The sequence below is a fragment of the Petaurus breviceps genome, unplaced genomic scaffold (assembly GCF_028583685.1).
Source record: "Petaurus breviceps papuanus isolate PSGF00001 unplaced genomic scaffold, PetGlider_PUasm1.0 37, whole genome shotgun sequence".
NCBI lineage: Eukaryota > Metazoa > Chordata > Mammalia > Diprotodontia > Petauridae > Petaurus > Petaurus breviceps.
In genome coordinates, this window is record NW_027186296.1 from 11,367,538 (window position 1) to 11,384,701 (window position 17,164).

Genomic DNA, 17,164 nt, shown 5'->3' on the forward strand with positions numbered 1-17,164 from the left:
CCTTCATCTCTAAAATAAGAGCTGGATGATTCCCAGAAACCCTTTCCTGTTATAACACTGCATGACTCTCTATTTGTCGCCCTATATAAGAGGTCAGCTGGTAAATGTTTAACAACCGGTTCTCCAAAAACACAAGACCACACTTAAAAATTTACCATTTTCACACTTTCTTAAATTGGGGTAACAAACAAAACAATAAATCAAGCTCCGATTTGTATCGTTTGTGTATTTCCCAGGTGTAAATGCTCACACTGAAAAATTTAACAATCGAGCAGGTTCGAGGTGGTTCCAGCACAGTCCGGCACTGAACTGGAACTGCGGGTGGAAAGAGCCTGCCTCCCTCCCCGCGACCGGTTCTAGGGAACTGATCTCAGAGGACAACCTTTGAAGCCCTAGACTGACGTCATCGTCAGCGGGGGGTGGGGGGTGGGGGTGGGAATGGGGGGGAGGGGGGGGAGGTTGTGAGTGCAAGGGAGGATGAGGGAGACCGCCCAGCGCTTCATTGGAGGGGAGCACAAGAGGGCGGAGCTCCCTGGCCCCTCTCTGTGCACATGCGCACTGGTCCTTCACTCTTCACTTCCTCTTCCTTCTCTCTGTCTTCTACCTTCTTCGAAGACCCGAAGACCCCAAGCCCACTCGCAGGTCTGGCCCCGACAAACGGGTTTTTCCCTCCCTTTCCCGCAGCCGGGTGGTTGCTAGTGCCGGTTGAGGGACAAGGGCGGCCCCCATCGCCTCACAAGCCAGATCCTTCAGGTGGGGGGCCGCCGTCCCAAGGCCCCCAGTGTAGATGGCTGTGGTCGCCGCCAAAGGTGCCTCACCTTAGAAAACGGGCCTATTGTAAAAAAAATCCTTTTAAAACGCGATGTTATTTTTCGAAGGTGCATCAGGGCCCACCTGTAGCCCCCAAACCCATGCCCCAGCTCCATTTTGTACTTCTGGGAACTTAGGGCAGCGGCTTCCACATCAGGCCTAACCCCCCCGATTTAGGACGTTGGCTTTCACGAGATACTGAGCCACCCTGCCGAAAAAAGATGCGTTTTTGTTTATTTGCTGAGAGGCTTCTTATAATTTACTTTTCTGGTTCTGCCAATACCGTTATGGGGGAGGGAAAGACCTGCCATATTCAGTTTTGTTACCTGTTTCCCAATAAGGATTTGACACTTAACCAACATTGGCCTGAGAGATGAAAAGGACCTTTCCAGATCATCTAGGCCAACTCATTCATTCTACTGATGGGGAAACAAGCACAGAAAGCTTTAATGAGATTACAGAAAATGGCTGCATAATCCAATTTTTTTCTTTTTAAATGTGACTTGCCATTCTACAGATGGGAAAACAGGTGCAGAAAACTTTAATCAGATTGCAGAAAATGACTGTATAATCCAAATTTTTTTTCTTGCTTTTTGGAGGACAATTGGGGTTAAGTGACTTGCCCAAGGTCGAAGGGCTAGTAAGTGTTAAGTGCCCCCTAGCCGCCCCCAAAATCCAATATTTTTTTTAAAGTGACTTGTGGCAGGCTAGGTGGCCCAGTGAATAGAGCACAGGCCCTGGAGTCAGGAGAACCTGAGTTCAAATCCAGCCTTAGACACTTAACATAAAAACTAGCCCTGTGACCTTGGGCAAGTCACTTAACCCCAATTATCCTCCAAAAAGCAAAAAAAAAAAAAAAAACCAACAACAAAAAAAGTGACTTGCCCAAGGTATCTCAGCTCTGCTGAGATAGGATGTGTTTAAGGTGGTACACCTGAGACATAAGATCCTGTAGCTCCAAATCTCATGTGTTTTGCACTTAGCTACAGTGCTGCTTAAAATGCATACAAAATATATTGGATATTTTAGTACTTTATGCTTTAGGTTATACTGACTGGTCGTTTCTTTACTGCCAGTAATCAGTTGTGAATCAACACTTAGATGATGATCATCAATGACCTGTCTGTATCTCCAATGTGCTGGAGACTGAGTAAAAATTGCTAGAAGCTTAAATCAACCCTAACGATTTCTCTGTCTGTATAGATCAGGCCCTAGCCATTTAGATATTCTCATATTTTCTCAGACATTTAAAGATTGTTGCAACCTCACCATTATTTTACACTATACAATACACATCCCAACCAAACTACACACCTCTCTTTTCCCTGAACAGGCTGAACTATTTATTGGTGACTTCAGGCTAAGGCTATTTCCTGTATCTAGAAACCCTCCTTCTGTTTGCTTGCTGATTGTTACACACTATGTAAATCTTAGCATTGAGGCCATCTCTTCCAGGAAGATATATATCTTCTATGTAATGGGCTTCTCCCTCACATGTCACAGAGGGATTTCTTTTATAATTTTATAATACACATTGGTAATATTGTATATAATGGCGATCTGTATTGATGTTTTATCTCCTTATTAAACTGTACATTCCTTAAGGTAAGGGACCTTGTATTTTCTAAAATATGTATTTTCCTCATCACCTACCATAGTGTTCTGTACAATTGGACTTTTAATTTTTGATGTATTTTCTGAATTTGTATTCCAGGATGGATTGGTTTCACTGCAATCAATGCTTCCGAAAAGATGGCACTCATTTCTTTGTAACCAGCTGTGGCCATATTTTTTGTAAAAAATGTGTGACTAAAGGTGAGTAATTAACATATTTTTTATTCTGACACTAATATTTTCACTTAGGAACGGAGAGCAATTAGTCTCAGGTGTATTAAAAAAAAGTTCATCTGTAAGACTGTAGATCTTAGTCATTTAGGTTGGCACTCATGATGGACCCTTAAACAGAAAACTCAATATTGTAGACAAGCTACTGATTATAAGAGATTCAGAAGGCTGAGAAAACCAGAAAGAGATGAGCTCTTCTGTTTTTGTTTTTTCTTTTTGGAGGGGGGAAGGCAGGGCAATTGGGGGTAAGTGATTTGCCTAAGGTCACACAGCTAGTAAGTGTTAAATGTCTGAGACTGGATTTGAACTCAGGTTCTCCTGACTGTAGGACCAGTACTCTATTCACTATGATACCTAGCCGCCCCAAGAAGAGCTATTTTGGACCCAATTTTGACCCATAAACAAGAACTGCTCATGTAGAAGTAACAGAAAACTTGGGAAGAATCCTCTTGAATAGGTGGTGATAGAGAAACAGGAAATGTGGACTTGATGTTGCATGCATTGTAGATTTGGAAGAGTAGATTTCAAAGAGTTTAGAGAAAGGATATGTAGAATCTCACAGACTAAAATTCTACAGATGGATTCCAAATTCTCAAGAACAAATTTTTAATGACACAAAATTAATAATTCAAATGTAGAATAAAAAGAGAACTTTTAAATCAGTAGTACTTTTATCTAGCATCCATCAACTTGTTTTTTTAAATATTTGGATAACTGTTTTTTTTAAACATAACTGGTTTCCTTTGTGATCTTTTTGTATCTTTTTAAATGTATTTTTTTGGTATCTTTTTAAAATGTATTTTAAAACATTGAGAAGTATTCATTGACTTCACCAGGTTGTCAAAGGAGTCTATAATCAATTAACATTTATTAGGTACCCACTATGTGTCAGGCATTGTGCTAAACTTTGGGCACAAAAAAAGTCAAGAATCCGTGGTCTAAATCAGTCAGCTAATAAACATTTATTAAATACCTACTATGTGCCGAGCATTGTGTTAAGCAATGTGACTATGAAGATAAAAGTAAAACATGCCTCATGAAGCTTGCATTCCAGTGGTGGCAACACACACATATAAGCACATACAGATTATATACAAAATTAATACAAGGTAGTTTAGGAAAGGAGAACACTAGAAACTGCATAGTGTGTGTGTGTGTGTGTGTGTGTGTGTGTGTGTGTGTGTGTGTGTGTGAGAGCAAGTGTGAGTGCCTCCCACTTGAGTAAGGCTAAAACTTTCAGCACTTGAGCTGAGTCTTGAAGGATACTAGAATTCCAAGAAGTAGAGATGAGGGGGGCAGTACATTCCTTGCAAAGGCAGGGAGACAGGAGATGTTTGGAAGATGAAGTAGTCCAGTATGGCTGGACTGTAGTAGAGGGGAGTAATGTGTTAAAAATAAAAATAGCTAGCATTTACAGAGTACTTTTAAGGTTTACACAACACTTTACATGGTATCTGATTCTCACAACAATCCTATAGGTGCTATTTTTATACCCATTTTACAGATGAGGCACAGAGAGGTTAAGTAACTTGCTTAGGGTCATACAACTAATGAGCGTCTGAGTCAGGATTTGAATTAAGATCTTCCTAATTCCAAGTCCCATGCTCTAGCCATTGTGCCACCTAACAGACTAAGAAGAATTTTAAATGCTAAACAGAGGGGTTTATATTTGATTTCAGAGGTTAGCAAACTATGGCTTGAAAGCCATGTCTGGCATCCTGCTTGTTTTTATATGGCTAAAAGTTTTCCATCCTTAGCACATGGGGCCATTTAAAACCAGGTAATGGGCCAGATTTGACTCTTGGGCTATAGTTTGCTAGGCACTAATTGTCCATCTTCTTTGCTTTTAAGGAAGTGGCAGCTGCAAAGAGGTAGAGTGATTCTTAAAGTCACACTGAGTGCCACAGTTTGGGAAGACAACTTATTTTTAAGAATCTGTGTGGGGGCCTGGGCACTTCTCTAAAATTTATTTTTTAAAAGAAGTTTTTTTTTAATTGATGTCTTCTATTTCTTATATTATCATAGTTATCCCAAATATCTCTTCTTCTCCCTCTCCTGTGTCTCTTCCTTTCTCCCTCCCTTCTCCCTATCCCATAAAATAAATACTATTTTTAAAGGGGAAAAGAAATCAGCACAACTTATGGATACATTGAAAAAAATCTGAAAAAATGCAATGTGTAACACTTGTGTGTCTCTTACCTCCACAAAGGGGTGGATTGGAGTGTCTTTTTATATTTCTTTGAGTCCTGTTTGATCTTTATAATTTTGTCACATTAACTTTTGATTTTTTGTGTGTGTATTTGTTTTTTCCCAGTTACTTTGTTGCAGTTATCGTGTATGTTATTTCTTATAGCACAGTAATAATCCATTACATTTGTGTACCCCAGTTTGTTTAGTCATGTCCCAGTTGATGGTTATCTACTTTGTTTCCAGTTCTTTGATGTCACAAAAAGTGCTGATATAAATATTTTGGTGTATGTAGGGACTTTCCTTTTTTATCTTTTTTATCTTTTTTGGTCTTTTTATCTTAAAATTTGTTTACTTTCAGTTTACAAGATTCATTTCCACAATTCCTTGAGTTTCAAATTGTCTCTCCTTCCCCCCCCTCCCCACCCTTCCTCCATGGTGGTATACAATCAAGTATAGTATCTGCTTGTACTTTCACATTAGGCATTAGGTTATAAAGAAAGATTGTATCAGATGGAATGAACAGTGGGAAAGAGGAAATAAAACCAAACAAGAAAAAGAAAAAGAGCATGTAGTTTGCTTCATTCTGGGTTCAAACTCTGTTCTTTCTCTGGTTGTAAACATCTCTCTCCATCTTGAGTCATTTGGGGTTCACTTATAACCCTGGATTGCTGAGAAGAGTCCAGTCTATCAAAGTTGGTCGTCACACATACGTTGTGTCTGTAATTGTGTACAAATTTCTCCTGGCTCTACTCCTCTCACTCAGCATCAGTTCTTATAAGCCTCTCCAGGTAAATATGAAGTCCATCTGTTCCTCTTTTCTTTTTTTTTTTTTTTAAGCAAGTTAAGTAACTTGCTCAAGTTTACACGGCCAGTTATTTCTGGGTGTGGTGCTGAGTATCTGAGCCCTGATTTGATCCAGGTCATCCCAACACTGGAGCCCATGCTCTTACTCACTGAGCCACCTGGCCGTCCCTAAGCAATTGGGGTTAAGTAACTTGCTCAAGGTTACACGGCCAGGTGTTTCTGGGTAGGTGCTAAGTGTCTGAGCTCGGGATTCTATCTCCAGGTCATTCCAACACTGGAGCCAGTGCTCTTACTCACTGTGCTACCTGGCCGCCCCTTGCTCCTCATTTCTTATAGCATAATAGTATTCCATAACATGCATATACCACAACCTATTCAGCCATTCCCCAATTGATGGGCACCCCCTTAATTTCCAATTCTTTGCCACCACAAAAAGAGCTGCTATAAATATTTTTGTACTTATGGTTTATAGGGACTTTCTTGTCAATGGCTTTCTTGGGTTATAAGCCCAGTACTGGACTCTCTGGTTCAAAGGGTATGGACATTTTAGTCACTTTATTTGTATAATTCCAAATGACTTTACAAAAGGGTTATACCATTTTACAACTCCAGCAATGTATTAGTGTGCCTGTCATTCAACACCCCCTCTCTAACATTGACTATTGCCATTAAAAATTTTTTTTGCCAATTTTCAAGATATGAGGTAAGATCTCAGAGTTGTTTTGATTTGCGTTTCTCTTATTATTAGTGATTTGAAGCATTCTTTCCTATGTTTGTGAGAGCTTTTTGCAGTTCTTTTGAGAGCTTTTTGTTTATATCCTATGACCATTTATCAGTTTGGGAGTAGCTATTAGTCTTACATGTATTTATGAATTATTTCTGTATCCTGGATACTAAACTTTCATCAGAGAAATTTAAGACAAAGAATTTTCCCATTTGACGACTTTTCTTATCCTAGGTGCATTAATTTTGTCTGTGCAAAAGCTTTTCAGTTTAATCAAAATTATCTGTTTTATCTTTTGTAATTACCTCTATTTGGTTAAAAATATATCCCCTACACGTATCTGGGAGGAACATGATCTGATTTTCTTCTAATTTTTTATATTATTATATTTAATATTTAGGCCATTTTTAGAATGTCTTGTGGAATATGGAGGAAAGTATTGGTGTAAACCTAATTTCTGCCTGACTGCTTTCCAGTTTTCCCATAATATTCTACATCTTTTGTTTTTCCAAATGAATTTTGTTGTTTTTTCTGGTTCAGTTCCGTAACTTCTTGGTAATTTGATTGGTCGAGTATTTAAAGTGTAAATTACTTTTGCTAGTATGGTTATTTTTATTACTTTGGCATGGCTTAGCCAGGAGCACTGAATGTTTCTCCAGTTATTTAAATTGTTCTTTTTTTCCTTAAGGAGCACTTTGTAATTGAGCCTATGTAAATCTTCTGTATGCTTTGGTAGGTCAGTTCTTAGATATGTTATGTGTTTATAGGTATTTGAAGTGGAATTTCTCTTTCTATTATTGCATCTTGGGTTTTTATAATTATTATATAGAAATGCTGTTGTTTTTTAAGAGTTTATTTTGTAACTTTCCAAATTAATCAATGTCTTCATGTCAGTATCTTTACTCCTTCCCTAGGATTTTCCAAGTATACCATCATTGGCAAATAGAGATAGTTTTATTTCCTTTTTACCTGTCTTTATGCCTTTAATTTCTTTCTCTTGTATTATTATTATTATTGCTACCATTTCCAGAATGGTATTAAATAATAGTGAGGAGAATGGAAATCCTTGCTTCAGTCCAATATTTATTGGCAAAAATTCTAATGTATCTTTGTTTCAAATGATGGTTGTTTTTGGTTTTAGAGAGATACTTTTAATATATTTTTTAAAAAGGTCCCTTTATGCCTATACTTTGTAGAGTTTTTAGCATAAAAGAGTGTTATACTTTGTCAAAAGCATTGTCAGCATTTGTTATGATGAACGTGTGATTTGGGATGTTTTAGTCTTTTTTAATATGATTATTTATGTTGATGGTTTTCCTAATGTCTAAATGCTTAAAAAATAATTAAATGTTTAAAAATGTTTGCATTGATGAAAATGTTAAACAGTGTCAGACAAAGCACATATTTTTGAAATGTCCTTCCAGTCAGTACCAGATCCACCTAATTTGTACTATTGTATAACTGGAGGTAGCTGGTAGTTCAGTGGATAGGCCTCTAGTCAGGAAGATCTGAGTTCAAAAGTACCCTCAGACACTTAGGAGCTTGTGACCATGGATAAGCCTGAAACTATGCTCCCTCCTCCAACTCTACATATTTCACATAAAAATAGCATGAGACTTTATCAAATTCTTTCTTAAAATATAGTTTGTATCTACAACTCATTTTGAATTCTTTGAAGGTTATAGTGTTCCATGACTTACAGCCATGCAAGAATACTCATAGCGTTGGAATTCAAAAATATCAGCCTTACTGATGCTGTAAGCAATCTGGGAGAGCAAGGGATATTTTATCTGTCAGATCTATGGAGAAGGGAAGAATTTATGACCAAACAAGAGATAGAGAGCATTGCAAAATGCAAAATGGATAATTTTGATTACATTGAATTGAAAAGTTTTTGCACAAAGCCAATATAACCAAGATTAGGAGGGAAAATTGGGAAAGAATTTTTAAAACCAGTGTCTCTGATAAATTTTTACAACCAGTGTCTCATTTCTTTTTTTTTTTTTTTTTTGCCTTTTTGGAGGGCAATTGGGGTTAAGTAACTTGCCCAGGTTTACACGGCTAGTTTTTTTGTGTGGGTGTTAAGTGTCTGAGGCCGGAACCAAACTTGGATCCTCGGACTCCAGGGCTAGAGCTCTTACTCACTGCGCCACCTAGCCACCCGAGTGTCTCATTTCTAAAATATACAGAGAACTGAGTCAATTATATAAGAATACAAGTCATTCCCCACTGATAAATGGTCAAAGGATATGAACAGGCAGTTTTCACAGGAAGAAGTTAAAGATATCTATAATCATATGGAAAAATGTTCTAAAACACTACTGATTAGAGAAATGCAAATCAAAACAACTCTGTGGTACTACTTCTCACTGGTCAGATTGGCTAACATGACAAAACAAGAAAATGCTGGAGAAGATATGGGAAAATTGGAACACTAATGCATTGTTGGTGGAGTTGTAAACTCATCTAACCATACTGGAGAGCAATTTGGAACTATGCCCAAAGAGCTATAAAAATGCGCATGCCCTTTGACCCAGAAATACTACTTCTAGGACTGTATCCCAAAGAGATCATACAAGTGGGAAAAGGTCCTATATGTTCAAAAATATTTATAGCAGCTCTTTTTGTGGTGGCAAAGAATTGGAAATTAAGGGGATGCCCATCAGTTGGGGAATGGCTAAACAAGTATATGAATGTAATGGATGTAATACTATTGTACTATAAGAAATAAGGAGCAGACAGACTTCATAATAACCTGGAAAGATTTATATAAACTGATACAGAGTGAGAGGAACAGAACCAGGAGAACATTATACACAATTACAGACACATCATATCTGTGATGACTAACTTGGATAGATTGGGCTCCTCTCAGCTATAAGACCACCCTATAAGACTCATGAAGGAAAGGGCTGTCCATATCCAGAGAAAGATTTCTGGAGTCTGAATGCAGATTGAAGCAAACTACTTGTTCTATGTATTTTTTGTTTTGTTTTGTTACTTCTTTCTTGTTGTTCGTTCTATTGGCTATAATCCTTTACAACTTGACTAATGTTTAATGTGAAGGTATTATAGAATCTATATTGGATAGCATGCTGCCATGGGGGGAAGGAGGGTGGAGAGGAAGGGGGAGAAAATTTGGTACTCAAAAGCTTGTGGAACTGAATGTTGTAAACTAAAAGTAAATAAATAAATAAAATTATTAAATATATATATGTATATATATCAGCTTTAGTTACTGAGGAAAGTTGGGGACTATTAAAAGAACTTCATAATTTTCTGAGCAAATTCCTTTGAATGGTTAGGGATCTCATTTAGTAGGCTCTTCAGTGTTCTGGAGCTTGATGGAACCAGCATGATGTCATCCACAAGCAGTAACATCTAGAGGTCCTCATCATCCTACAGGGAATCTCCCTTCAACTTGTACTCTAAGCAGGCCCTTCTTCATCACATTGATGAACACCTTTAATGAGCATATCAAAAGTGAACAGCTTTGATAAGATATGTTTCTTCTTCACCTAATGATACTGAGTATTACTCAGAGGGCAACAAGGTACCTTGAAGAGTCTGTAGCAATTTACAATACATAACAAGCAAAAGAAAAACTGGAATAAAGGGTATCACTGGGAAATTTTTTATCAAAAAAGATGTGTTGGTCAAATCATGAGAGTGAAGGATAATTACTAGGTAGTCCATATGTTCCACTACTTTCCTGGTGATATCAAGAGAAAATGAGGAGGGTTCCCTAGCACATTGGGTGAACCCCTGTAATGAACTTAAGGGAAGATGTGGACAAAAGTCACAGAGAATGGACAGACATGTTATTGTTCAGTCATTTCAGTCACATCTGCCTCTTCCTGACCCCATTTGGGATTTTCTTGGCAAAGATACTGCAGTGGTTTGCCATTTCCTTCTCCAGCTCATTTTTTACAGGTAAGGAAACTGAGGCAAACAGGGTTAAATGATTTGCCCAGGGTCACACAGCTAATAAATGTCTGAGGCCAGATTTGAACTCAGGTCTTACTGACTCTAGGCCTGACACCTTTTCCAGTGTGCTACCTAGTTGTCATGGATATGGATATGGTTTCCAATTTTTATTGCCAGAGAGGACATTCATATCAATGAGATCAAAGATCCAATGAGATCAAAGGGCCAAAGATTTTATTTATTTGTCTATAGCAGGGGTGGGGAACCTGTGGCCTGAATCCAAACTTCACAGAACAAATCCTTTGGATTCAGTCAAAGGGCCGCACTTAAGGACCATCTAATTAATCAGTTTAGTAACTACCAAAAAAGAAAAAAATTAGGTTAGCCTGAAATGACTTTTTTTTTTTAAGCAATCGGGGTTAAGTAACTTGCTCAAGGTTACATGGCCAGTTATTTCAGGGTGTGGTGCTGAGTGTCTGAGCCCGGGATTCGATCTCCAGGTCGTCCCAACACTGGAGCTAGTGCTCTTACTCGCTGAGCCACCTGGCCGCCCCTAAGCAATTGGGGTTAAGTAACTTGCTCAAGGTTACACGGCCAGGTGTTTCTGGGTGGGTGCTAAGTGTCTGAGCCCAGGATTCGATCTCCAGGTCGTTCTGACACCGAGCCGGTGCTCTTACTCGCTGTGCTACCTGGCCGCCCCGAGATGACTTGTTCTTGATGTAGCCATGCTGGCTCTATGTGATTACCATTCCTTTTTAATATGTTCACTAATCATTACTTAATGTGTTCAGAATCTTGCCAAGAATCAAAAGTCAAGTTCACTAGCTTATCAGACTCTTACCTTCTTTTGGAAATCTGGACATTTGCCCTTTTCTTATCTTGTTCTACATCTCCTATTTTTCATGACCTTTTAAAGATCACTTACAGTGGTCCAGTGATCCTATCTGTTGGGCAGCTCAATACCTGAGGCTATAGTTATTTTGGGTCATGTGATTTGAACTTATTGAGGTCAGTGAGGTGCTCTTTTACTGTCTCTTCCTTTTTTCTTGGGCATCATCTCTTTATTAGCTATATCTAGTCTGTTCTTTCCATTTCAAGGATTATTCTCCTTAGGAGAAGAAATAGAAGCAAAAGAAGAGCTGACCAACTTTGCCTTTTCTCCATTATCCATTCTCAGTAAATGTTCTGTCCTCTCTGGGTTGCAATCCTGTTCCTCCTCTGACTTTCCTTTATTCCACAATATAGCAATTTTAAACAGATCCCTTTTGTCCATTTTCTTTGTCCAACTTAGTTTAGTTTAATCTGATTTTTATCACCCTGAACACTATTCTTATGGAACTTTGCCATGCTATAGTATTTATTTTTCTAATACCTTACCTTGCTTTTATGTTCTTCATATGTCTTTTAAAAATCTGTTTGTTGGTATATTTCCTGTGTATTTATATCTGTTTCTGATAAGTTTTGAATTTTCCTTCTCATCTGAATTGTTTTTCTTTGTGTTTTTGGAACTTTGTTCTTGAGAACCATATCCCTTTGGGCTGACTTTCACTGTAGAACTTTTATGGGATAGTTCCATTCCATGGTTTGTGGGATCCTACTTATCCTTTCTGTGAGCCCTTTGAAATCTCTTTTGAAAAATTCTAGTTTGCATGTCAGACAACTTCCAGCTTTGCTTTTATCTTATATTGTAAACTCTAAGATGGAACAGTCACTTCTCAAGTGTTCTTGTTATTTTTATCCCAAGAACCAGTCCTCTACTGATGAGAATAAGATTCAGAATAGAATTATCTTTTTGGTTCCTCTGCTTTTTGGAGGATGCAGTTACTCTCAAAGATATGATGTTTGTGGACTATTTGTGATTCTTGGGACACTGAAAGGGTGGCACTGCAGTGTAAGCAATCCAAATGTCCTCATAGGCTGTCTTCTTTAAAGCTACAGAAAGGCAGTGTGTCATTTTATTAATTGTTCAGCAGAGGAGCTGAATTTTTGAGTTGTGCACTAGAGATAACTCTTCTTGAGTCACCTAAGTACCTCTTTGGTGCATGTGGTATAAAGTTTCCCAGAAGTCATCAGAAGGTATTCAGCCTGCAAATACCTTAACTCTTCTCTTCTCTCCCAACTTCCATCAAGCCATGATTTCAAATAGCAGCGTTGTCTGAGCTTAGCATTTAGCTAGGGGATAACATGGAATATTATTCAGAAATATTCGAAGTAGGAAAGACTCTAGAACCTCCACTCTGCATCTAGGAACAGTCCTCTTGGGGGCAGAGCTAAGATGGCAGAGTAAAAGCAGGGACTTGGCTTGAGCTCTCCCCTAAACCTCTCCAAATTTCTATAAAAACGGACTCAACAAATTCTAGAGCTATAGGACCCACAAAATAGCACAGTGAAACCCATCTCCAGCCCAAGACAGCCTGGAAGGCTGATAGGAAGGGTCTATTTCACTGCACTGAGAGTGGAACACAGCCTAGCATGGCCTGTGCTGGTACAGACAGGGCCAGAGCAGGCCTCAGGGGACTGAATCATTGGCAGCTGTGGTAGTTTCCAGACTTCTCAACCCACAAACACCACAGACAAAGTAGAAGGTCAGTGGGGAAATTCTGTTGGACCTGGGTGAGAGAAGAGTGTGGTTCGACCCTAGTCCTGGGGCAGTGGAGGTGGTAGCAGTGGTGATGGCATTAGTGCTGGCAGCAGCAGCTGCTTCCAGAGCTCTAGGCCCACAGATGGTGGGAGGATCAAGTGACTGATCAGAGGGCTATTGCAGGGATCTATTTGCTGGAGCTGAAGCAGGATTCTCTTACTTTGCCCTGCTTGTATCTGGGTCTCAGTCTTTGGTGGTGGTCCTGGGGTGAGGAGGAGCTCTGGTGTGGCAGAGCTTATGGTGGCTGTGGAGAGGGAGTCCTCTTCATGGTACCAAGGTAAAAAAAAAAAAGAATGTTTGTAGTCAGTCAGACCAGAGCACAGGCCAGAAGAGGATTAAACACCTCTCCTTTGATCATACCACCTTAGAAGAACTTAAAATTTATAGATGCCTAGAAGTAGCTCTGATAACAGTTGCACAAAACCCCTGAAAAATTGGGACAGAGTACTCTGCACTCTGAAAGCAGAGTCCTGCCTTGACAAAGAGTTCAAAAGTCAAGTAATTGGCTGGGAATATGAGCAAACAGTGTAAAAAAAGTCAAATTATAGAATCTTTGTTTGGTGACCAAGAAGATCAAAACATACAACCAGAAGAAGACAATAGAGTCAAAGCTCCTACATCCAAAGCCTCCAAGAAAAATATTAATTGTTTGCAGGCCATGGAGGAGCTCAAGAAGGATTTTGAAAATCATCTAAGAGAAGTAGAGGAAAAATTGGGAAGAGAAATGAGTAATGCAAGAAAACCATGAAAAATGAGTCAACAGCTCAAAGGACACCCCAAAAAATGCTGAAGAAAATAACACCTTAAAAAATAGACTAACTCAAATGGCAAAAGAAGTCCAAAAAAGCCAATGAGGAGAAGAATGCTTTAAAAAGCAGAATAGAATCAGCCCTCTTTTTGAGTCCAATGACCTCCCACATTTGTAGGATGAAGGCATTCAGCATACAGTTGCAACATAGTTACTGGACATAGGGAAAAATAAAAGAAAAAAATATTAAGTGCTCCTACACTTAACTCTTGCACTTATCTGTTTGCCTTCAACCTTCTCCCAAAACTCCTCTGACTCCTGCAGGTTATGTAAAGGGAATAAATGAACAGGGATATTTGTCTGGGACCTTGCTTCTAGGTCTCAGACTGTATCAAAGGAAATCACAGAAAGCTTGGTGGAAGAGTTATCTGCCTTACCATTTCACCAGATGATAGGATTTTCAATAGTTGTCAGCCCCTGCTGCTCAGTATTCACTTCTGATATACTGAGCTTTGCTGTATAGATTTCTATGTTCCATGGATTTGGGGAGCAGTGATCATATGTTTGGCTTCTCTTCTGCTGGTCCAAGTCACTGGAGAGAGAGAGCTGCCCAGTAATCCCCAGTCCCAAGGTCAACTGCACTCATGTGGCAAGCAGAAAACCTCAGTCTAATTGCAGTGGCTTTCTCCCCATCCCTTGCTTGGCAGCCAGAAAGTCTCTCAATGGCAATGCAGTGAAATGGAAAAGGGAACCTCAGGTCCATATACCCATAACTGTTGTTATTTCACCCTCAGCTTGTACATCTTCATCAGGTGTAGATCTTTCTTTCTAAGACTTCTGGGGAGGGGAGAAGGCCATATTCACCTAGCCATTTTCCTCCTCAAATCATCAGCCTACTGGGCCTTGAGATAAGTAAATATTAGAAATTGGTAACATCTTTGCTACCAGGTGGCTTGGAATGGTTCCCTGGAGGATAGCCCTGGGACACTGGCAGACTTTTTATATGGAGAGACATATGCATCCACAGCTGCATAAGTGTGGAGAGAATGAAGAGAGAGAGAAGCAGAGTTTAAGAGGAATGGATGAAAAAGGCAAAGCATCAGCTTTTTTTTTTTTTTAAAGCAATTGGGATTAAGTAACTTGCTTAAGGTTACATGGCCAGTTATTTTGTGTGGGTGCTAAGTATCTGAGGCTGGAACTGATCCTGGGTCTCCCGATTCTGGGGCTGAAGTTCTTACTGCACCACCTGGCCGCCCCAAAGCATCAGCTTTTGAATAGAGGATAAGAGATCTCTTTGGAGCCAATGACATGCAAGGAAGCTGATCATATTCCTTGATTCTGGCACCTGGACTCCCAGAAACTACAAAAGTCTGCTTGCCTGGTGACATTCTCATCTTGGTAGAACTGAGAATTTATTTCATTCTTTAGTTTAAGAGCTCCTTTACTGTTATATATCCTATCATCTACCTTAAATTATTAACTTTCTTGATTTCTGTTTATTGTTTGCTGGGATAAATGTTTTTACTCCATATCTGAGATTGTTTTGTGTATGCAACCAGCATTTGGTAGGAGAGAGCTAAGCTGGCTGTAAGTAAACTACCTGTTATCTTCTCTTTTAGAGTGACCAAGAAACATAGCTGTTATTCTAAGTCCTTTAAAGAGCATTGTACCCCTAGAAAATAAATATTTGATGTGTCAGTAGCTATAGTTTAGTACAATTCTTGCAGATGGTAGAGTGAAGGAGAGATTGTTTAGGCAAAAAAATCTTGGATCCTGCTAGGATCCCTTTTTCTCTAGGCTGCTAATGTTACAGCCATAGCTCTCCTCCTACTCCTTTTTTTTTTTCTTTTGGAGGTCAGTTGGGATTAAGTAACCTGCCCAAGGTTACACGGCTAGTCTTTTGTGTGTGTGTGTGTGTGTGTGTGTGTGTGTGTGTGTGTGTTAAGTGTCTGAGACCAAAACTGAACTGGGGTCCTCCTGACTCCAGGCTGGCGCTTTACTCACTGTGCCACCTAGCCACCCCATTCTCCTCCTACTCTTCACAAAAGTGGAAGCCAAAATCTCCCTTGGAGATAGAATGGGCCAGGTCATATTTATCTATTCATGCCTTACATGGGCCAACCATTTTATATCAGATGACCATCTATCTATATTACATGTGGGGGCTTATCTGGGATAAATATTTAGTCCTTTGAATTTTGGGGAAAATCTACTAGAGAAATTCTCCATCTATTACCTTCACTATCAAATTTCGTAGTTTCAAGATCCACTAGAGAAAAATTGTCATTGTTTTTGCTCTTTGTTTTGGGTGTAATTGTATAGTCAGTTTTTTTTTTTTTTGTCCTGGCGGGTTTCCTTTAAAAGTCAAACCAGTTCCTTTTGAGAAGAATGTATTTAAGTTTTTAAGAAGTGTTTAAGTAGTGATTCCTGCTCTATTACTGAATCCTTTATGAGTATCGATATTGTGGCTAATATGAAAATTATGAACTTTGAATTCTAAAATACTGGTTCCTAGTTGATAAATGTTTATATTTTTTCCTCCTTTCAAACAGACTTAGACTGTCTCCCTTATTGTGAGATCCATATAGGCTGCAGGACCATAAGGATAGGTTTGCCTAATACCCTGAGACCTACAAGTAATTGACCCCAAATGATTAATCCCTTTTGGGAGCCTCACTTATTTGGGGCTTACCTGATCCTATTTTATTTAGTTTCAAAATGGGCCTGCTTTTCTTATCATTAGGTGTTTTAGAATTCTGTTAGGATTGCCCTCATAGTGGCAGGAATCCATTGGAGAGTTTTGGTGTCCCTCCATTTAGATTCTCTATGTGTTTCAGGGATCCCTGGAGTAAAGTTTGGATGCTTCATGTTGTTACAGGGACCTAGAGGAATTTTATAGCATCAAATTTTCTCTTTGGGAGTGGTGAAGTAGAGAGAAGGGGAGTCCTGAGCCTTGGGAAAGAGGGGGTGAGCTAGTGCCCCAGCTTCCCCAATACTCAGAATGAGTTTTCAAGCACCAATCCAAATGTGTTGGTTTCTCATCTTAGACTGAGAGGGTGACTGACAGTTTATCTCAGGTCCTAACTCCCTTCAGGAAGAGCTCTCCATATGGTCTGGGAAACTCTGTAAAGGACCATGTTTTCTTTTAAAATAGAAAGCTTGATTCCCCCTCCCCCCCTCTCCTTTATTTAAAGCAATGATAGGCCCTTCTTGAGTACTAAAACAAACATATTATAATGAAGCAACACAAGTTAGTGTTAATTAGGTTAGGAAAAGCATGGTATTATAAAGAAACATGAAGTAGCTGAGAACATAATACATCACTTTCACTTAACCTCAAAACTGTCTTTTACTCTTAGCTTTGAGTCTAATCTCCTCAACTCCTTGTTATACCTCTGTCCTTACCAGAGAGGAAGATTGAACATTATTTTATCAAAAACTTTTCTGACTCCTACTGCAGCAGGAGAGGTTATTA

General features: G+C 39.1%; 1 protein-coding gene across 1 annotated transcript in view; it reads left to right on the top strand.

Moving 5' to 3' along the window:
* Window positions 1-553: 553 nt before the first annotated feature.
* RNF212B (ring finger protein 212B) overlaps window positions 554-17,164 on the top strand; it is a 64,212-nt gene continuing 47,601 nt past the window's right edge. Inside the window, exons 1-2 of the mRNA XM_069097865.1 lie at window positions 554-642; window positions 2,525-2,625. Of these exons, the coding sequence (XP_068953966.1) occupies window positions 2,526-2,625 (100 nt within the window). The 5' untranslated portion in view covers window positions 554-642; window position 2,525. The remainder of the gene's footprint in view (window positions 643-2,524; window positions 2,626-17,164) is intronic.